We start from the raw sequence: 20,686 nt of genomic DNA, 5'->3' as shown, positions 1-20,686 counted from the left end.
ACGCTTCTAGTCTTTAGGCCCCAACTGGCCTCTGGTGGCCCGTCAAGCAGGGTGGCAGCAGAGAACTCTTGGTCAGCCAGCCTTGTTCTACCAGCAACGGGAGGACCCGGGCCAGGCTGCCACCCTGAGGGAGGCCTGGCCTGTCCGCGGGCCCAGAGCCGCCACAGGATCCTTAGCTTGGGCTAGACACTTCCCAGCAAGTTTCCTGACGCTCCCTACTGTTGATTCAGCACTTTCCCATGTATCCCTCCCTGGGTCCCCCGCGTGCACCCTGGAATAAGCAAGGCAGAGGTGGCACTGCTTTCCAGATGAGCAAACTGGGGCCCTCTCCGGGAGAAGCGGTCCTGGGGCAGGCGGCTCAGGGGCCCTGTTGGGAGCTGGCTGAGCCCATAAATCAAAATCCCTTATATACAAAACGGGGAACGTCTCCAGCCTGTGCTGTCCCAAGTGTGTCGTGAAGATGAAGTGAGAGGATTTGGTGGTGGTTGAAGGAGATCCTGAAAGGCAGTCAGAAGATGCCAAAAGGATGCTGAGAGGAGGGGAGTGGGGCAAGGGAAGTTGGTGTTTCTGGAAGAGAAATTTGGACCTGAGAGTTCTCGTAGGAAGGCTCTGGGAAGTGAGGAAGGGCCACCCCTACATAAATGAATTCGTGTTCAAGTGAGGCCACAGCTAGTCCTGGGGTCTCCCGCACAGCTGGCAGCATTCACGGCCAAATCCTTTGAGACTGGTGGCTTTTCCCAGCCGGTGGGTGCTGAATCCTCCTGTGTCTTCCAGACTGATGCAGAGAAAGTTCTCCGAGCCGAACACTTACATTGATGGCCTGCCCAGCCAGGATCACCAGGAACTGCTGTACGATGACGTGGAGATGTCGGAGCTGACGGCTGCGGTAAGGGCGCCGGTGGGGCAGTGGCCCGGGGCTCCCAGTCCTCCGCCTGCTAAACCTCAATGCCATCTTAGATTGGCCCTAAGATGGGTGGATTCCAGGTCACCTGCAGGGCCATCAGTGCAGAAACCTAGGTGCAACAAGGTCATCTTTTATGCTGGTGTGTGCAGTCTGCCTGGCATGCGGGCTTGTCTAGATGAAACAGCTGGTTAACCGCTCTGGTCAGTGAGAGCTGGGAGCGGGAGTGTGCTGTCAGGATTGGGAGCAGTGACAGCCTTAGCCTCTGAGCCCAAATTGAAAGTGGAGGTGGAATCATCATATTGACAGCAGGTTCTAGTCACCAGACATTGGACTCCCTGCTGCACTAAGGGCTTCTGTGGGTTATCGCCTTTAATCCTAACTGCCTGATAGGGGGGTACTATCCTCTCCTACGGATGAGGAAATAAAGTTCAGGAAAGTTAGTACTCTGTCCTGGGTCTCCCACCTCGAGTGGTAAATCCAGGACTTGAACCCTGGCCTAACTCCAGCTCAATAGGCGGCTTCCCCAGGGGAGGGTCCCTGCCCACTCCAGCATGGGGAGGGGACCGCCTCCACAGCCCAGGGGGTAGAGGCAATGGTGAAAGCCACCTGACTCCCTTTCTCTACAGGTGGACCCCGAGGAAGCAGCCCCCGCCACAGATGCTTCAAGCGAGCCAGACCCCGACCGCGTGTACCTGGACCTCACGCCTGTCAAGTCCTTCCTGTACAGCCCAGGGGGTCCCCAGGCCCAGGAGTGCTCCCCCACACCGTCCCACCAGGACCCTCCAGCTGCAGCCCTCCCTGCAGACCCAGGCCCTGCCCCAGATGAGCCCCTCCTGAAGTCTACAGATACCCCAGAGCTGCAGGTACAGGCTGTCTCCCAGCAGGTGAGCCCGCCCCACCTTTCTCGGCCTGGCTGAGTCATGTTTGCTTTCTCCAACAGCCCACGGAGCAGCGGGAGAGTCTGGAGACTGAAGAGCCTTCCCTGAGAATCACGACCATCAAAATCCAGACTGAACAGCAGAAAATCTCCTTCCCACCGAGCTGTCCCGACCCAGTGGCTGTCACCCATGCCGAGGCCAGCGCACCTGTGAAGGACAGGTTGAGGGTGACCTCTGCAGGTGCCTATGCTGGATGAGAGTTGAATGTTTTAAAATGGGTCAGAGAGGGCCGGCAGAGTGGCTCAGTTGGTTAAGAGCTCGCTCAAGAGTTTGAGCTCTGAGCAACAGCAGTTCAAGTCCAGCCCGAGCTGAGCAGCCGCTGAGGAAACCACTTACAAAAAAAAAAAAAAAAAAAAAAATGGGTCAGAGAAGTTAGGCCAATTCTTTCCCTTTCCTAGAGGGACACAGGTTCATAGAGGTGAAGGGACTTGCTCAATGCCCCACAGGAAAGGTGTGGACCCAGTTGCCCTTTTCTGTTCCCGCGAGGCCGGCCTGGGTCCAGCTCTGAGCTACTGGCAGAGCCCCAGGTTCTGTCCTGAGTCTGCGCAGTGGGTGGGGGACAGCCCTCACATTCCAGCCTGGCTGACCTGGGAGTTCCCCTCTCTGGGTTTGTAGAGATCAAACTTGGCAAGAACAGGACAGAAGCCGAGGTGAAGCGCTACACAGAGGAGAAGGAGAGGCTTGAGAAGAAAAAGGAAGAAATCCGGGGACACCTGGCTCAGCTCCGGAAAGAGAAACGGGAACTGAAAGAGACCCTGTTAAAATGTACAGGTAAGGGGCCTCCCAGGCAGAGAGGTCAGAGGGGCCTTCGGCTCGGGGTACGTGTGGGCTTGGGCTTCCGGGGCTGAGTCGCAGGGGCTGCGGGCCAGGTGCACAGATCCAGTCTTTGGCACAGGTGCATGCGCCCCCTCGAAATCCTCTCTCCCCTCCATCCTGTCCGAAAGGTTGCTGTCCTGTGCAGAGAGACCCTCTGACCTGTTGTCAGTAGGACCAGGAGGTAGTATAAAAAGATGGTTAAAGGAAAACATCTCTAAACATTGTAGTTTAGACCTTACGTATTTTATTGTCACTTAAATGTACTCATGTTCCTTGGTCCATCTTTGGATGAAGTGCCAACTCCTTTTCCCGAGACCCCAGGGCATGCTCCTTGCATTCAACACGCCTGTCCTACATCATCCTTCATGTCCAGCCTTCATTTCTTTAACGTGAACAAAAACGTAAGATGCCTGCAAAGAAATCTGAGTCCTTCTAGATGCTTTTCCAGGTCATCCTCCTATCATCCGTCAGCCATGACCTAGCCGCTTGCCTTTTAAAGGCCTTTTCCTGGCCTTGGCTGACACACTGCTTGCTGCAGCCAGCTTAATTCTCATTGCAGACAAGGGCGTCCTGAGCAGCCTGGAGCAGAAGCTGAAGGACATCGACGAGGAGTGCCGGGTCGAGGAGAGCAGGCGTGTGGACCTCGAGCTCAGCATCGTGGAGGTGAAGGACAACCTGAAGAAGGCCGAGGCTGGGCCCATGACCCTGGGCACCACCGTGGACACCACCCACCTGGAGAACGTGAGCCCCCGAGTGAGTGCCAGGAGCCGTGCTTCCTCTGAGATGCTGGCAGGGCCTCCTGGGCCAGGGTTGGGGGAATTGGGTCATATCTCCGTCCCACTGGCTCAGGCCTCGCTCTTCTCCTGTCACCACAGCCCAAAGCTGCTGCCCCCTCCCGTGCCGCAGACTGTACCCCAGTCAACTCTGCAACAGCCCTCAAGAACAGGCCTCTTTCCGTCATGGTCACAGGCAAAGGCTCGGTCCTTCAGAAAGCCAAGGTAAGCGGTCACTCCCAGCTTCCTTCGGGCCACCGGTGGCAGCAGAACTGTCCCTAAGCGGGGGGCCCCTCTTCTGACCCGGGTGGCGTTTCCCTGCTTTGGGCATCGCTCTCAGCAGGAAGAGGCACGGGGGATGGGGCTTTGCTGTACCTTTGACTCAGTCGTTGGCACTGACCAACCAGAAAGGTTCTTACCAGTCAGCCTGAGGACACTGGAACCCTTGAACTACCTGATTCCAGGGCAGGGAGCCGCAGTGCAGAGACAGACTGTGAGTGGATAGTTTTCAAATCAAAGAGTCAGTGACTCTAAAGGGCTTCCGCCATGAAAACAAGAGGTTCAGATGGGTGATGGGATGTGCCTGAAGCTGCCCAGGCAGCTAGCTGCTGGCAAATGGCTCAGGAAGGTGTGAACGAGGAATGGATTGCCATGACTGGGTTTTTCCCTGAGGGCTAGATGAAAAGGGTTATTAATCCTTTACTCCTTTGTATATAGTAAAGGACATGCCTAGAGCTGCCTTTGTTTTTGGCAAACTCTGCTCCTTAGTTCTATCCTGATAACCTGCTGGAGAAATTTTGAGGCCTCTGCACCAAGGACTATTAAATTCAGGGGAGCCCCAGCTCCCTCACTGCCCTGCCAGATATCACCCCTCAGTCACAGTGCTCTGCTGTGCCACAGCCTCAAAAACCTCATAACAGGGCCCCAAACAGCGACAAACATACGGGGGTTGAAACATAATTGCTAACTGTTTCTATGCCTATGCAGATTGCTGCAGAATATAACTTTCTCCTTTTTTTTTGTGGGGGTGGGTGCTGGTATTTGAATGGCGCCCTAGGAATGGGAGAAGAAAGGAACCAGTTAGGAAACATGCTTCATCTAAAGATTCTCCTGTCAGTATGGACCTTGGTGACAATCTTGCTTCATTAAAGCAGCAACTCTGGCAGAGGGTGAGTCTGTTTAGAAGGAAAAGCAAGGACCGGGGAGCTGCAAATGGAAAGCTTCGGCTAAGAGGAGGCTCTGTCCCTGTTCAGAGCCAAAGGAAGTGATACAACAGAAAGTTGTGATTTTCAATGGCACCGATATCGCCAGTGTAAAACCGTCTATGGCCCAGTTTTTGAGAAATGGTAACAAAGGAGAAAATACCTGGGACCACACTGAGGCACTGTCCACATTAAGGACTTTTTAAAGCGATGCTGTATTATATTTTTTAAAAAATGTTTAAAATCCTATGATTTAGAACAGTGGAGTGTCTTTTGAGATTTAACTGACTTTTTACATTACCATAGGGGGAAAAAAAAAGATTACCTTGTGTTTACAGATTCAGTCCTGTGGCCCTGCCATTCTTAAGGGAAGAGTTATTTAAAATAATGCCACCTTAGTCCCTGTTTTTGAACTTGAGCTTAATGTCCAGGCCCCTTCCAAGAGAAAAAGTAGTGAATTTTGTTTTCGTGGTCTCCCTCTTCTCTGAAAACGGGCAGCGCTGTTCTTTGTGCTGTCCCACTCCTTTCTTCGGGTGGCATTGCTTATTAACACAGGTTGAACCATTTCACCTGTCATCTCTGCCTCATTTCTGGGGGTTCTGAGTTAGTTCCCTAACACTGGTTCCTGAGAACAAAAGGTCTTTTGACTCTTATTGTCTTTCTAATCCCAGGGCATTTCTTTCCTTTGTCATAAAAAACACTTGGTGTCCCTTTACCAAGTGATGAGTTAGGTTTGTTTTTGTTTTTTTTTTTAATAAAATGTTAATTGTATTTTGGGGGGGTTTTCTTGTATTTCATGGAATGACTTGGGGCAGGGCCTGGTGGACTTCTACTTCAGGGGGGAAACATCTTGGTTATTTACACGCTGAACTTCAAACTGTGTGCAGTAAAAACTGGTAGAACCACAAGGTGAGATGTTAAGCCTCTTAAAGTAGCAGAGATATAAGATTGAAAGGATTTTAATAGTGTAACGTAACAATGTACCAACGACATAGGAAACATCTGCAGAAAGTGACTGAAAAAGCCTAGACGTTGAAACACACTCCAAATCATTCTTGAGGGGAAAGAAACATACCAATACTTAGTAATAATTAAAGTTTCTAGCATAAGTGTGCTTATTTTAAAGAACTTTGTCATATAAGTCCAAAAATGAGATTGGGGGTTTTTTTCTTTTGCAAGAAATGTGTTGGATTTTTGGCATCAGAGCTATGCTGTTGTAGTCATAGCATTTTCTTGTAATTTAAAAAATGTGGTCAGTAGTGGTACTTAAAGCCTCTTTTTCAGGTCTGTCTTCAATATTGCCTTAAGGTTGTCTTTTTACTGCACCAGATTTTGGCTCTGTCATTTTTAAGATAAGCACATTTATGCAGTGTTTAAAGAATCATAGCATTTATCCAAGGAATCAAGGTGGTTCAATAATTTAAAATATACTAATAGGTAATTTATCATATGAACAGAATAAACACGAAAAAAAATCTTGAAGAAAGCAGAAATGCATACCTCAACATTCATGATAAACACTCTTCATAATCTGCATTGCTACCTTTATAAAACGATCCACAGAAAATAACATATAATGATGAAAAAGTTCTTTCAAGTCCAGAAGCGGATACGCACTGTTGCTTTTTTAAAAACACTATCCTGCAGGTCCTAGATAATGCAAAATGATGAGAAAACTGAGTATAAAACTTCAAAAGGAAGAAACAAAACTGTCATTGGTAAGTGATATTTTTCTGGAGAAGCAAGAGAATCAATTAACTATTAGAACTACAGCCATTCAGCAAATTGGTTGAAATCAGGATCATTCTGAGAAAATAAAAGATTTATGGCTTATCTGCCATGTTTTAATTTTTACAAGGAAAACCTTTTTTTATTGTTTGTATAAATTAAAAGCCTGTTTTATTTAAATGAAAGAAAAAGGCATGGCTGTTTAGGCAGTAAAATAGGAATTCCCTCTGCTGCTATGGGGACGCTGAAAGAAAGGGTTGAACTAGTCAGTGGCACCTTCACTAGAAAAGGTAAAACATTTTCAAGGGCTGGGACCTAAAACTAGAAACAGTAAAGCCATCAATATCTAACCCACAGTTTTGTGGGTTTTTATTTTAAGTCCAAGCAATTCAAATGGGACGTCCAAATACCAGCCCTGAACCAGACAAACAGCCGTTGCTATAAAATGATTAAACTGCTGTGAACTTAAAAACAGTGAATTCATGTAAGTTCTCCAACATCACCTTTCAGCCACTGCTGGGTGGACATGTGACCCTGCTCTGATGTCACCCTCTGCCAAGGCCAGCGTAGTCACAGGAATGAAAATATCCCTTGGACACAAATGACTGTCCTGACCCAGTCTTGGTCCACCAGCCTTTTTATTTTCACCATCTGACAATACCGTGGCGATAACCTCTTCAAGTGCTTTGTACCAGAAATCCAGAAGTTCTTAAAGCTAAGTGGTGTTTAAATCAAGGTAGCCTTGAATATCTGCACATCAAAACATTCCATTACTTACATAAAAAGAGAAGCTATGAAAAAGTGTCTGGATTTAGGTCAGAGCTCTACAATGCTTCCTACTGGAAAACTGAACTCAAAACAACGTCACCACCGGGAAGAAATGGTGCCTAAATACTGCAGGGGTGAGGAAGTACCTGGTTTTCCAGAAAATAGCCCAACTAAAGCCTGTTTGCCATAGTGCTACAAACACTCCTGTTACATAAAGGCCCAACGTCATTTCTTGAAACATTCATTTAAGAACTACCCATAAAAAGCAAAACAAGAATGAGACAACCTAAGATCTATGTTTCATAAAGCAAAACCCATCTAAGTTTCTTTATGCTGTATTTGTTGAGTTTAAGAATTCGCCTTTTTGCCCCACTAAAAGGAGAGTACGAAAAGCACTCAAAACACCCTGCAGTTAACCCTTCCTAAGCAAACTCTACAAGGAAGCCCGTCCTAGAGCATGTAGCCCAGTACCCAGGCCAACTGCACGTGGCCCCTCAGAACCAGGGCTGTTTGCACACTCCGCCCCTCCCCCATAACCCCACCAGCTAGTTGATCAGTCACCTTCCAGCCTGGGGACAAGTCTCTCCTCCACACCAATCCAGTCACCAGAAGTCACAAATGCCACTCAAGCCCCTTTGCACACGAAAAACAAATGCATCCAGGACATCTTTGGGGAAAAGATGGATAAAATGGTCCATACTTTTTCCATCTTGAAATGCCACCGCTTCAGTGGTCGAAATGACACTCTCATCACTGCCTTCTTTTGCGCATCCCTGTTGCAACCACATTCTATTTAGCATTGGCTGTGGGCAAGCTTTAAATAGGCCATCAAAAGTTTCCGGGTCCCTTTGCTTCTCCTCAGGGGAAAGGTGGCAGGTGACACAAGCTCAACAGGACACAGCCAGGTACAGAAAGTGAGTTGTTACTTACACATCAAGCATTTTCAACATCATCACTAGTGGATGAAATCAGCTGCCACCATGTCCCTAAGCAGACGGTCTACATCTCGCATCCCTGGGTGAGGAAAGTGGGCAGGAGGTTTCTAGACAGCTGGAGGCAGACACTCGAAGGACCCCCATGAGACAGGATGCTCCGCTGAGGGCAGGCGCCCAGTCAGCGCCCAGGGTGCTCAGGCCTTCTCTGTAGCTGCTGGGAGGGGTCCTGCTGCTCCCCTGCTGCAGGCTGTCGGCGGGAGCCACGTGCTTTGGGGGTATCTCCTCTCAAGGTCCCTGGGAAAGAAGTGAGGAGTGTCTGAGTCCTCTCACCCAGCCGGCAGCCTCGAGGGCCCCTCCATGTCCTGTTCTTACACTTCACGCAGAAGCAGCCAGATCAGAGGCCCTATCTGAGGGCCCCTTAGACCCACTCCCCGGCTTCAGGAAGCCATCCTCTGCCGGTGGCTGAAAACCCGAGTCCATCCAGAACCGTCTTCTGGTTGCTGGCTGTTCTAACTTTAAATTCATGAACAGCAGCCCCAGGTGGGCCCAACAGTCATCCTCTATGTCCTTCGTCTAGTCCCCTTCTCTCTCTACCAACCTCCAGCACCTCCGTCCCACCCTCACTCTCAGCTGATTCCTGTTTTCACTGAGCAAATAGAAACACTCAAATAAGAACTCACACCACATCTACCCACCGACCTGCATCTGTGCCCATGTCCTGACTTACTCCGGGTCCACTGTGGCCCTGACCGAGGCCCCTCTAGGAGGCCTTCCAGCTGCCATTCTTTTTCTCAAGTGTGCTGATCCCCATCTAATACACTCCATGTTGTCCTCGTTTACCATCTCCCGCACTAGTACAGAAGCACCACGAGAACAGAGATTCTTACTGTCTTGTTTACTGCTAATTCCCTGCCCCCAGAACGACACCCGGACGGAGGAGACCCCCACTAAATGTCTCGTGCATGAATGAACAGATGATGGCGTGGTTTCCTTGCCCTGAGCAAACCCTAGAACCTGCCTTCAACAGAGTCCCCAGGGCTTGGCAAGTCTCAGAATACCACCGCAGCTCACATGCCCAGCAAGGGCCCCACTTACGGGTCTCACAGTGGGGGCCCTCCCAGCCACCTCGGCACTCGCAGTGGTAGTTCCCATTCCGCAGGACGCAGGTGCCCTCGTTCATGCATGGGCTGGGTTTACAGAGGTTGACCAGCCGCTTGGTTTCTATAAGACAGAATGTGTCCAGGCCCAGCCCTCCTCTCTAAGGGCCCAACCCCCTCAAGGAAACGCAGGGCAGATAGATGTGAGGCCACTAGGGTGCTTACTGTCTTACACATCTCAGACCTTCCTTTGGGCCTTAAGCCACAGGTTAGCACATGGCTGGTGCTCCGTACTGCCTGGCCAGGGAGAAGACCCCGCCTCCCTCCATGTATATGGAGAGCCTTTCTCTCAGATGTGCTGTGCTGTAGTAGTGCTTATGATTATTCTGACAGCCACACACTTTTAAAAAGGTGGAAAGGATGCCAGTGGCCAAAGGAAGCTTTGGAGTCAGGCTGGCCTGGCATTGTTTGCTCCTCGCGCTCTCATGCTCCAAGGTCATTGTTAACTCGAGATCCTTAGACCCTTCTGGGGGATCTGGGGGAATTCTAGCAATGCTTTTTGTTTAAATGGGGTTTATACATTCTCAAGTATGGGGAGGGGTATCTGTGTTAAATGTACTGCACCCTGAATGTCACATGGGGAAGGTTGTGCCCACCACAGGATTTCATATGAGCACAGGATTTAGCACAGAATTTGGCACATTGAAAGTGCTCAGTCGCTAGGTGTTGGAGTCCCTATAAAGATGTGAAGGCTCTGGCTGAGGGCCCCCCCCTTGGAGGCAGCCCTGAAGGTGTGGATTCCCCCACTTACCTCTACATAGCCACTCGATGAGCACGTCCTGGTGGTACCTCAGGTCTGTGTAGGCTGCCACGTGGATCAGGGCGTCGCGGGGACCTGCCAGCCTCCGCAGCGCGTCCCTCAGGACAGGCCCCACACCCACCACCAAGACAGAGACACCGTTGTTCCTCAGCTTCTGCGCAGGGGCGGCCGCGTCCTCCGCCCCTCTCCCACCTGTGAGAACCACCACAGCCTTGGGGACACCAGGCCGGGCGCCCCTGGGGATAGTCATCACCTTGTCATGGATGTGCAGCAAGGCTGTGCCTGCCGAGCCCGCCCCACCCAGGTAGGGGGCCTGGCTCATGGCCCGCAGCACTGCAGCCTGGGTGACATGAGTGTCCAGCCCGAAGGCTGTCTGGACCCGGCTGCCATACACCACCAGGCCGATCTGGGTCACGTCAGGGTTCACGTCAAACTGGAGGGTGCAGCTTCTCACGAAGCTCTGCATCTGGGCGAAGTTCTCAGGCCCCACTGAGGCCGAAGCGTCCAGCAGGAAGACCAGGTCCAGCGACTGGGCCTGGCAGCCTGTGGAAGCAAGCAGGGTGGGCCTCAGGGACCAGCTCTGCCAGGCGGAACCCCGCCTCCGGACCAGGCCAGCAAGGCGGGGACAGTATGCTGTGTGTCCACTGCAGCAGCTGCCCTCCACCCTCTCCTAGAATATTAGCAGGACGTATGAACGCCCAGCTAGACCACACTCCCAGCCTCCCTGGCAGCTAGAGGTGGTGTGGCCATGTGTCTTAAGTTCTATCAGATGGAATGAGATTGGAAGTAATTACACAGTTTCCAAGTTACGTCCTCAGAAGGAAGCTGCTTGCCCTCCACTCCCGCCCCCTCCCCACCCTTCCTGCTGGCTGAAAAACAGTGACCTTGGACCTAGAGGAGGAGCCACAAGGTAGCCAAGCCACCCCGCTGGCCCAGGCCGCTCACCTCTGGGCTGTTATGTGAGAGAAATAAACGTCTATCGTATGTAAGCCACTGAGTTCTGGGGGCCCTTCATGACAGCAACTTCCCCTGCACCCTCATCCATCCCATTACTAAGCACCCTCCATGTACCATGCACTGTATACAAGGTACTATAGTAATTATACCAAGTGGACAAAATGGGTTCATGTCTGCCCTTCATGGGCTGACGGTCTATGGAGAGACAGACGTGAAACAAACAGAGAATTACAAATTATATGAGCAGCCATGAGGGGAAAATCAGGGTCCTGTGGGAAGGCCAGCAGATGCACCATTAGTAGATTGGGAGAAGGGGTCAGGGCTTCTCTGAGGAGTGACGTTTCCGCTAAGAACTGCAGGAGGAGTAAGTGTGAGCTGGGGAGGAGTGAGGGGTGTGCTTCTAAGGTACTCCCCCATCCCTACTCCATGCAGGGGCCGCAGAGAGCCCCCAGGGACTAGACCATAGGAGCTCTCGGAAAACAGCGGAATGAATTTGGGTTTAATTCCAAGTGCAGAGGGGAACTGCTGGAAAGACTTAAGTACAGAGTAAGAAGATCTGATTTACTGGCTTTTAAAAACCATTCTGAACACAAGCAAGGTCTGAGAAACTGTCGCAGCCAAGAGGGGCCTAAGGAGACACAGTGGTGACGACATGTAACGTGGGATCCTGGATGGAATCCTTGGAACAGAAGAACAACATTAGGTCAAAACTAAGGAAATCTAAATAAAGTATAGACTTTAATAACCTATCAACACTGGCTCATTAATTGTGATAAATGTACCTTGTTAATATCTTACAAGAGGGACACGGCTTGTGGAGTATGTGGGAACTCTTGTCACCATTTTTCTGTAAATCTAAAACTATTTTTTAAAAAACCCACTCTGGCTGCCATGGAGAAACCAGACTGGAAGGTCCAGGTGGGTGTGGGCAGCCACTCCCCATCCTTCCCCATTGTAGAAAGGAAGGTCTCACCTCTGGTGAGAGTGACACAGGCTGAGGAGCTGAATTCCTTATGCAGCTTCCCACCTCCCACCTCTCTGGAGGAGAAGTCAGGCGGCCCCCGTCAAGGATGTGTTTCAGCTGCTACATCACCAGGGCCGCGCAGGTTAAGGCCCTGCCCACCGATGGGAGGTCTACTCCAGGGGCCAGCATTTTCTAGAGCGCCCCCAGTGGTGGGTCATGGAATCAACTTCATGGGTTGTGAAACTCAATCGGAGATATCATCAGAACACATCTCAGGTAGAAAGGACAAGTCTCGTTTCATGAAACATCTGTTTCAGCTGCATGTGTATGTGCATGTATGTGCACACTGGGAAATGTACTTTTCTGTGGGCAGACATCAAAGAAGCTGGAAAGCTGCTCGTCTAGAGCACGCTTAGTAGATTCTGAGCTCCTTGTTAATAATTGTTAGTAGTAATAATAAATAGCAACACTTAAAATTTTCTGAGTGTGTACTCTGTACTGTGTACACTGCACTGCTTGTCTTACTTAATCCTCACAAAAGCCCTTCAGGAAGTGCTATTATTGGTCCCATTTTATTGACCAGTAAACTTAGAAGTTACTAGTCATGTGACTAATACATAAAAGTGGGGCTGTGACTCCAGCCCCTAGCACAAGTCTTGGTTTACTGATAAAAGTAAGGGCCCGCCACTGACCAGTGGCCCTGGGTCAGGCCGAGGTCAGTCCGGAGCTGACACAGGCTTGGGGACCTTACCTGGCCGCGGCCGGCTACAAAGCTTCCGCTGCAGCACCGGGGCTTGGTTGAACAGGTCCTGTGGGTTGGTGTAGACCATGACGTGCTTTGGGTTGCCTGTAATCTCCTCCAGCTCTTCCCGCAGGGCCTTGCTGCCTATGCCCAGCAGGAGCAGCTCTCGGACCCTGGCGTGACGTGCGGGGCCGGCCACCTCGTCCTGGGAGCGTGACTCAGTGAGCAAGACCACCACTCTGCGTGGACGGTCCTGGCCTGTCCTGATGGCGCTCCCAAAGCCGCGCTCTGCCGCCTGCCGCAGGGCACTGCCCGTCAGGGTGGCACCTCCGCTGAAGGGGATGGCATCAAGGCTCCTGACCAGGTCCGGCACATCCTGGTACTCGCCCACAGGCACCACCACCACCAGCTCCCTGCTGTACCAGGCCACGCCCACGCGGGCCCGAGAGTCCTCGTTCAGCGAGGCCTGTACAAACCGCTTCACAAAGGCCTTGGCCCGCAGGAAGCCCTCCTGCGTGGTGCCCGCTGAGCTGTCCAGCAGGAAGAGGACGTCAATTCTGCATTCCAGGCTCAGTGCCGGGGCTGTCAGAATCACAGCAGCCGTCATGCCGTGGCCACCTGCGGCACGCAGGTCACCCTCCCACCACCACATGGGGCAGGAGGAACCTCCCTCCCGGGAGGGAGATGGGTGGAGAAACAGGCTCCAGGGGCGTTGTGACTAGAGCACATCGTCCCAGTTAGGGCTAGATACACAGCTCTCCCTCCTGGGCTGAGGGTCTCCACCCAACCACTATTTAAAAATTAAAATGTATCTATTTTATGACTCTCTCCCATTATGGTTAATGCTTCTTGTGTCCTATTTGAGAAATCATGAAGATAATGCTTCTATGTTTTCTTCCAGAAGGTTCACGGCTTTGCCTTTTACATTCAGATCTATGATCCATCTGGAATTGAGTTTTGTGTGGCTTGTGAGGTAGGGGAGTCAAGATTGATTTCTTCCACATAAACCTCCCATTGACCCAGTGCTATATTTTCTAAAAAGTTAACAAGCCCCTACTATGTGCCAAGCGTTGTGCTAAGCAAGCACCTTCCATGCATAATCTGATATTGAGCTCCCAACAACTTTAGGGGGTAAACCCTATAATTTTCATTTCATATCTTGAACCCCAAAAAGGGTTGAAGCTCCTTGTTCCTCATCCTAGAAGAAGGGAGAAGAGGCTCTCCCAGAACCAGGACCCCGAGTTGGGCTGGCTCCAGCCTGCAGCTGGGCTCAGTGACGCTCAAAGGTCAAGCAGAGGCCATTCTAAGGCTAATAAGCCAGGAGCTGCTGCCCTCCCCAGAGCTTCACAACCAGAGGGATTTATTCACCAAGCGCTCCGAGGCCATATGACATGAGACATCAGAGCAGAGGTGTACTTGGGAAGTAGGTGGCTCTAAAACGTAAGGGCCAGTTTCTACCTAGGGGCTAGAAGGGTAGGAGGTGAGAACAGGGAGCTGGGCCCCACCACTCCCCAGGGGCCCGTCTTAGAAGTCCTGGGCATACGTACCGCAGTTAGCCTCCCCTCGGAAGGCCGGCGTGCAGAGGCAGCGGTACCTGTCCAGTCCCTCTGGAACACACGTGCCTCCATTCTGGCAGGGCTGTGAGTCACAGGGGCCTAGCAGAGAGATGCCCGTTAACAGGCCTAGCACGTTCGCTAGAGGCATGAGTCCGGCAGGCCACCCCGCCCCACCACAGCCCAGCTCCCTCCTACTCTGGAGACTAGGAAACTGCAACACCTGTAGCAAAGGGGGGAAAGGAAGCAGGTGAGGAACGTCAACGAGGAGCTGGGCGTGGGTGGCAAAGAACACTCAGTGGTGAGCTCCGCAGGGCCCTGCACGAATTCCAGGCTCACTTGAGGATGTGCCCATGGAGCCTGGACTTCTGTGGACTGAAGCGCATCCCCCCTCCAATTCATAGGTAGCCGTCCTAACCCTCAGTACCTTAGAACGTGACTGTATTTGGAGATAGGGCTTTTAAAGAGGAAATTAAGGCTAAATGAGGTCATAGGGTGGGTCCTAATCCAATATGACCGGTGTCCTCCTCATAAGAAGAGGCAGACACTAGGGATGCACGCAAAGCAAAGGCCACGTGAAGACAGTGCGAAGATGGCCATCTACAAGCCAAGGAGAGAGGTCTTAGAAGAAACCAAACTTGCTGACACCTTGATCTTGGGCTTCCAGCCTCCAGAACTAGGAGAAAATAAATGTATGTTGTTTAAGCCCCCCCAGTCTGTGGTGATTTTGTTACGGCAGCCCTAGAAGCCGACACAACATACCCTAATAACCAACAGCTGCTAAGAAGGCCTGGAGGGGCTCCAGGCAGCCATCATGATTAACTGGTGTTGGACCTGACCTGAATAAAGATGAAGACCTCAACAGCCTCAGGGCAACAGCGCAGGTGTCTCAAGACTCGGGGAAGGCTGTGGTGTGGATGGTGCTATTTCTTAAGTTCTACACGTGGTTGTTCTTAGCAGCCTCTGCAGGCTGGCACACTGAGAGGGAGAGCCTTCGGGTCCTGGAGTCAATGAATGTGGCCTCCTCCACTTAACGCAGGCAACCTCACTAGGCCCTACAAGCTCTGGTATCCTCCTCTAAAAAGGGGTGATGATAGCCAAACTTGTTCCAGTGTTATTGTGAGGACTGCATGAACTGATCCATGGAAAGTCTTAGAACAAAGCCTGACACGAAGCAAGCACTCCATACAGGTAAGACAGTGTTTGCTTTTGCATGCAAAGTGCAAATTATGAGTAATGCCTCTTTCAAAGGTGATATTTCACCCAGGAAACTACAGCCCATGTCAAAATCTGGCCCATTCAGAAGTATCCAATCTACGTATGGATACCCTGGGGTCGGATAGCTAAGCTCCTTTTCCAGTTCCTTATCCATTATTGTGAAATGCAGATAATAGCCCCTCCCTCCCAGGGTTACAGAGAACAGACAGGATCTTCATGAGTTCATGTGTCATGCATTCAAAGGCCTGATGAGCAGCTGAGTGTGGTTACCAGTGAAATTGGTGATTCATGTCCCTTTCGCTTAAAAATATTGACACATTTCTCAGTAGTCACATCAATGTAATTCAAGTGTATACTTGTCAAAAGCACCTAGGCCTGCCGTTCTGTCAGCTACAGTACCAGGAATAACTAGGTGCTCATTAGCAGCACCAACAGTGGCCTTAATTGAACAGCTCCTTTGTGCCAGGTACTGTGCTAAGCACCCCACATACATGATCTCACTTCACTGACATCCCCTTAGGAAAACCCCACTTCACACAAGGAAGTTGAAGCTCAATGACTAGAAATCACCTGCTGAAGGTCAGACAGTTGGAAAGGAGCAGAGCTGGGACTCGAACCCAGGTCACTCTGGTTCCAAAACCGTTAAGTCCTCGAACTTTAATTTGTGTGCAGAAACGACCACACTTTCAGTTTTTCCTGGGCTTCAACGTTGGAATTTTAAAACAGGATGCCAAGGGGATCACCACGCCCTGGGTAGGAAGCGCCACGCTGCCTGCATATAAAGCCGCTGGTCCAGCTACCAAGAGACGGGCTCCTTACCGCATCAGAAATAGCAAATCCTCACGAGGACTAATGCCAACACGCTCGACTGCAGTTTCTCTGCTCCTGGGTCAGTCGGGTGCACTAGACCCCCCGGGTGAGGAGCGGTGAAGGCTCACGAGGGAACCAGGCTGAACGACGCTTACTAGTGTTGCTAAGTGCTACTGTCTGCTTCGGACTTGGTAGCTGATGAAACACTTCCGTGGGTATTATTTACTGAATCTTCACTCGGATCCCATGTTAATACCCCCTCATCATACAGAACAGGGAAATGGGGATTCCGGACCTGGGGCAAACGTGAACCCCATTTTATAGAGGAGGAAACTGAGGCTCAGGTATCTCGCCCAGAATTCAGCACTGGGTGTGAGGCTGTCTGCAAAGCCGCTGCTCAGTGCACACCCTCCTCTGGCTCTTGTCAATGTCAGCATAAGGGGCGCTGGTTATGGAAGGTCCTTCTAAAGCCACCACTCCATTCTTAGTGAAAAAAATACCAGTGAGTAAGTCAGGAATGAGTACAGCATCATGAGCACGCTCCTCTGCCTCCAAAAATACCCACCCTCTGCCCCGGAAGTACAAATGCCCTTTAGAAGCCAGCCTAGTCCCAGGGCCCAGAGAGAGCAGGAGAAGCCAAGAGGCAGACTGTACCTGGGCAGGTGGTCCTGTAGCAGGTGGAGGGGTGGGTTAAGAACACTCTCTTCCAGCTACAATCCAAGGAAACAAGTGGTAGAGATCAAAGCTTTCACAGGAGGGCAGAAACCTGGAAGGTTATTTAAAACACTAAACGCTGACATAAAATTCCAACGCAGAAGTGAGTCCAGAAAGACGCCCCCGTGTTTTCTTTCTTGATTCCACCCCAGCTTTTATTGGCACACAGACCAGGGACTGTTTCAAACTACCCAGAGACAATTGAAAACAGAAGATAATGTAGGTTGGCTATCATGTCAGAAGTGAGAGATGTCTGTGTTCAAAGCTCTGAACTGTGGGAAGAGCTTTCGGTTACAAGTGACTTCCTGGGGTCGGCACAATGCAGGGGGAGGCAGGGGCCAGGACATACTGGGAACTAGGCAATTGGACTCTGGCTGTGTGACCCCAGGCAAGTTACTTTCCTTCTCTGGTTTTCAGTTTCCTCTTCTATATAGTAACTCTATCTGTAGTTTTCAACTGCATTCCTTGGAGCCTCAAATGGAGAGAGAAGGAGACTGGGCAGCCAGGGTGCCAGGCCTCCCCCAGTGCCACAGCTCGCCCCTTCACCCCGCTGGTCTGCACAAGTGTCCATATGAGGCTGCGCAGTTCAAGAGGATTTTCAAACTGCTGGACTCGATGGCCTCTGGAGTCCATTTGAGCCCTAACATTCTGTGGTAACACAAGGGCCACCATTCCAGTGGTGACTTCCACGCTCCAGATGTCCAAACCATTACCTTGAATCCACAGCTACCTGAAGAGACAGTTACTTCCATCTTCCAGATGGAGATACGGGCTCAGAGGGCTGAATTAGGTCAACCAAAGTCACTGGGTTACTAGAACACAGCAGAGCTGGGATCCTGACTCCACCGCCCCAGTACTCAGCTCTCGGGGCCTCGCCTCTGACCTGCCTGAGTCCCCAAGGTGACAGGGCGGCAGCAGCATGAGCGGTTCCTCATATATCCCTGGGCAGAAAGCCCTCCTCCTGATTGGCAGCAGCTCCAAGGACGGCCTTAGCTAAGGAGATTCTCCTCTTTGGGCCACAGCAAAAAAGTTCTCCAACGTTTTCCCAAGAGGCCTTCTTCTAACAGATCGCACCCTGGGCTGCCCATAGCAGGAGCAGGCTAATAGGCTCACTTCTACAGCAGAGTCTATCCTGGAGCAAACATCCACTTGGGAGAAAAGCCAAGTCAATTAGGAACTCACCGAGTTTCCAAAATCAAGTTTGTCAAGCTGCCAGCTCATTAAAGAGAAATCTTTTCCCTCTCTATGTCCACAAGTCCTAGCTCAGGAAGCTCTGCGGGCCCCGCCCTTCCCTGCACTTGGAGTCGACATCATTGGAACAGACACTGGTCACCAGATTTCGCTAGAGCCTGCACAAGGCTTGTCCTCGACCCCAAGGGTCTGGACTCAGGTGCCACATTCTCTGCAAGGTCCACCGTTTCAAATTGCAACCCCACTCCCCACCACCCCGCCTACCCCACCCAAACCCACCCCTGTGTTCTTTTTCTCTATAGCACTTATTTTTATGTATTCATCTGTTTACTGCTGCCTCCTGCCACTGGAATGTCACCTCATGAAGCGAGGGCAGATCTGTTTCTGAAATGTTCATGCTGAATCCCCAGGACCTGAGACAGTGCGGGAAACACAGGAAGCCCCCAGTATTTCTTAAACGAGGGAATTGATGAAGAGCTTACTGTATGCAAGCATAATTTTAGGAGCCTGTAGCATTAGTGCATTCCACATGCCAGGGAGGACAGGCCCCATCCTGGCACCTGGAACGCCTCACGGGGGGTCACTGGTCTGCTTGTCCAATGCCCCTCTGGACCACAAGTGTCTCGGGGGCAGTGATATACCGGTCACACTGCCTGGCTCAGAGCAGCACTTAGGACACGTTCGCTGGAGAACGAAGAGGTGCCTCCTTTCACTTGAAAGCTCAGGTTCTGATGAGAGCCTTTAGTGGCCTCGGACACGGCACAAGGCCCCATTTCCTCTGACCCACGTGCGGGGCACAGCCTTTTCCTGCCACGACGGCCTCTGGACTCTCCATTGGCCCAGCCTCGCAGCATCTCAACTGACCCATCTCATTGCTGTCGGGCTCTGATCTCAACGGAGGGCAGGCCAACGACACAGCTGGTTCAAATGCGACCCTGGCCCCCCGGAAAGGGCGAGAGGCTGATAACCAGTGCTGACCAGGTGCTGTATCAAAGGGTAATCTGAGGGACAGTCAGGGACTTTCGAAGGAAAAGCTGCCGGCCAGGGAGCAGGTGTCTGGAATGCCTGAGCGCCGGTCCTAAAGCTTCCAGCATCCCCCACAGCCTCGGCACTGGTATTCACCCAAGATCTTAAGGCTCTTGCCTCACTGAGCCCTGTCAATATGGAAACTGGTGCTCAGAGGAACCAAAGTACCAGACCACCATCCCACGTGCAGACCACTACCCTGTAAGAGCAGCTTTTGGCTCACTTACCAGCCTCCAGAATGGCTGTGACCCTGCCACCCTCGCTCACCCTGGGCGCCTGGGTGGTGAGTCAGTGAGACTGACACTGAGTAGCTGAGGCCCTCCCTGCACGCTGGGAACTCCGTCCCTGGCTCCTCCCCACTCCTAACCTCCTCCGACACCTGTTCTCCCGGCAGCTTGTGAGCGCTCGGCCTTGGGGGCCTCCCTTCCCACCCAGGCCATGCCCTTGGGCTCTGACCCCAGACCTTGTGGACAAACCTGGAAAAGGGACAGAGCGCGGCCAGCACACCATCGGTCCCCCGCGATCCTCTCCAGCACAGGGCGTTGCCGGCGAGCTCCCTGACCGTCTCCAGCGTCTTGTGCTCACAGGGGTGAGGCTGGACCTTGCAGTCTGTCCACATCACACACCCGATGGAGAAGACAGGGTTATGCCTCCTTCCGCCACCCGGGGTTCCGCCCCCCTCAGCCCTGGCCGCTACCTCCTGCCCCTCAGGGCAGAGCACAGTGGGGAGGGCCCCGCTCTGCCCATTGCTGGGCATCTCTGCGCGGGCCCCGCCCACACAGCTCTTACATCCTGTGCACGCATATATGTTTTCTATACTGTACTTCCTTCTAGCTACTGGATGGACCCTGACAAAAACGACCAGGAATATAGGGATCTCACCCGGAGCCAGAGCGTCCCTTTGCTGACCACAGCAGGGGACCTGACGTAGCTCTTCTTTCAAAGGGGACAGACACAGGGACCCTGCCAGATCTGCATCTCAAGCCCTGGGACCCTCTACCCCAGAGAGACAAGCTCAGGGTTCCTCCTGAGAAACCTACAGGGCCTGACACAGGGAGATAGAACAGAGCAGAGTGCCCAGGGCTGAGATGTTATACCCCCCCGCTCCTCTGGCCCTCCCTCCCGGGGAGGCTCCTGGGTTCTGACCACCTGCCTTGGGGGACCCTGCCCATCCCACACCCCACTTCCATGTGGGCAAGTTCACTCTTTCCCAGCCTGGAAGGCCTTACCTGGAGAGGCAATGGTGCAGATGGCAGAGCTGCTCAGGGTGCTAAAGAGGCCGTTGGTGGCGTCTTCCACCTGCTCAGCCGTCAGCACGTGCTGCTCCCTCGGCTCGCTGGCCAGCATGTGAAGCTCCTCCCACCTGCACTCCAGCCCAGCACAGAAGTTACATGGCTTCATCGCCCCACACCCACCCTCCCCTTGCCCACCCATCTTCTAGACCATGGGCTCCTGATCCAGAAACCACTTAGCTACAACCTCTTCCACCCAGGATGCAGTTAAGGTCCAGGAGCAAACCACAGAAAGGCC

The 20,686-nt window shown here is 52.0% G+C and overlaps 2 protein-coding genes across 2 annotated transcripts in view; one reads left to right on the top strand and one right to left on the bottom strand.

Moving 5' to 3' along the window:
- The window catches only part of AFAP1L2 (actin filament associated protein 1 like 2), a 38,935-nt gene extending 33,531 nt beyond the window's left edge, over window positions 1-5,404 (top strand). The window contains exons 15-21 of the mRNA XM_019660090.1: window positions 775-886; window positions 1,531-1,767; window positions 1,845-2,022; window positions 2,458-2,613; window positions 3,218-3,411; window positions 3,534-3,656; window positions 4,489-5,404. Of these exons, the coding sequence (XP_019515635.1) occupies window positions 775-886; window positions 1,531-1,767; window positions 1,845-2,022; window positions 2,458-2,613; window positions 3,218-3,411; window positions 3,534-3,656; window positions 4,489-4,515 (1,027 nt within the window). The 3' untranslated portion in view covers window positions 4,516-5,404. The remainder of the gene's footprint in view (window positions 1-774; window positions 887-1,530; window positions 1,768-1,844; window positions 2,023-2,457; window positions 2,614-3,217; window positions 3,412-3,533; window positions 3,657-4,488) is intronic.
- Window positions 5,405-5,487: 83 nt separating this feature from the next.
- Window positions 5,488-20,686, bottom strand: part of VWA2 (von Willebrand factor A domain containing 2) — a 45,241-nt gene continuing 30,042 nt past the window's right edge. The window contains exons 7-14 of the mRNA XM_019660107.1: window positions 20,386-20,519; window positions 19,633-19,765; window positions 16,880-16,935; window positions 14,192-14,299; window positions 12,654-13,226; window positions 9,973-10,524; window positions 9,160-9,285; window positions 5,488-8,358 (exon numbers count right to left, since the gene is read on the bottom strand). Of these exons, the coding sequence (XP_019515652.1) occupies window positions 8,243-8,358; window positions 9,160-9,285; window positions 9,973-10,524; window positions 12,654-13,226; window positions 14,192-14,299; window positions 16,880-16,935; window positions 19,633-19,765; window positions 20,386-20,519 (1,798 nt within the window). The 3' untranslated portion in view covers window positions 5,488-8,242. The remainder of the gene's footprint in view (window positions 8,359-9,159; window positions 9,286-9,972; window positions 10,525-12,653; window positions 13,227-14,191; window positions 14,300-16,879; window positions 16,936-19,632; window positions 19,766-20,385; window positions 20,520-20,686) is intronic.

Source organism: Hipposideros armiger, unplaced genomic scaffold, assembly GCF_001890085.2.
Source record: "Hipposideros armiger isolate ML-2016 unplaced genomic scaffold, ASM189008v1 scaffold_311, whole genome shotgun sequence".
NCBI classification, from domain to species: Eukaryota; Metazoa; Chordata; class Mammalia; order Chiroptera; family Hipposideridae; genus Hipposideros; species Hipposideros armiger.
The sequence above is the reverse complement of the archived record's forward strand: the minus strand, read 5'-3'. Positions and strand labels throughout refer to the sequence as shown.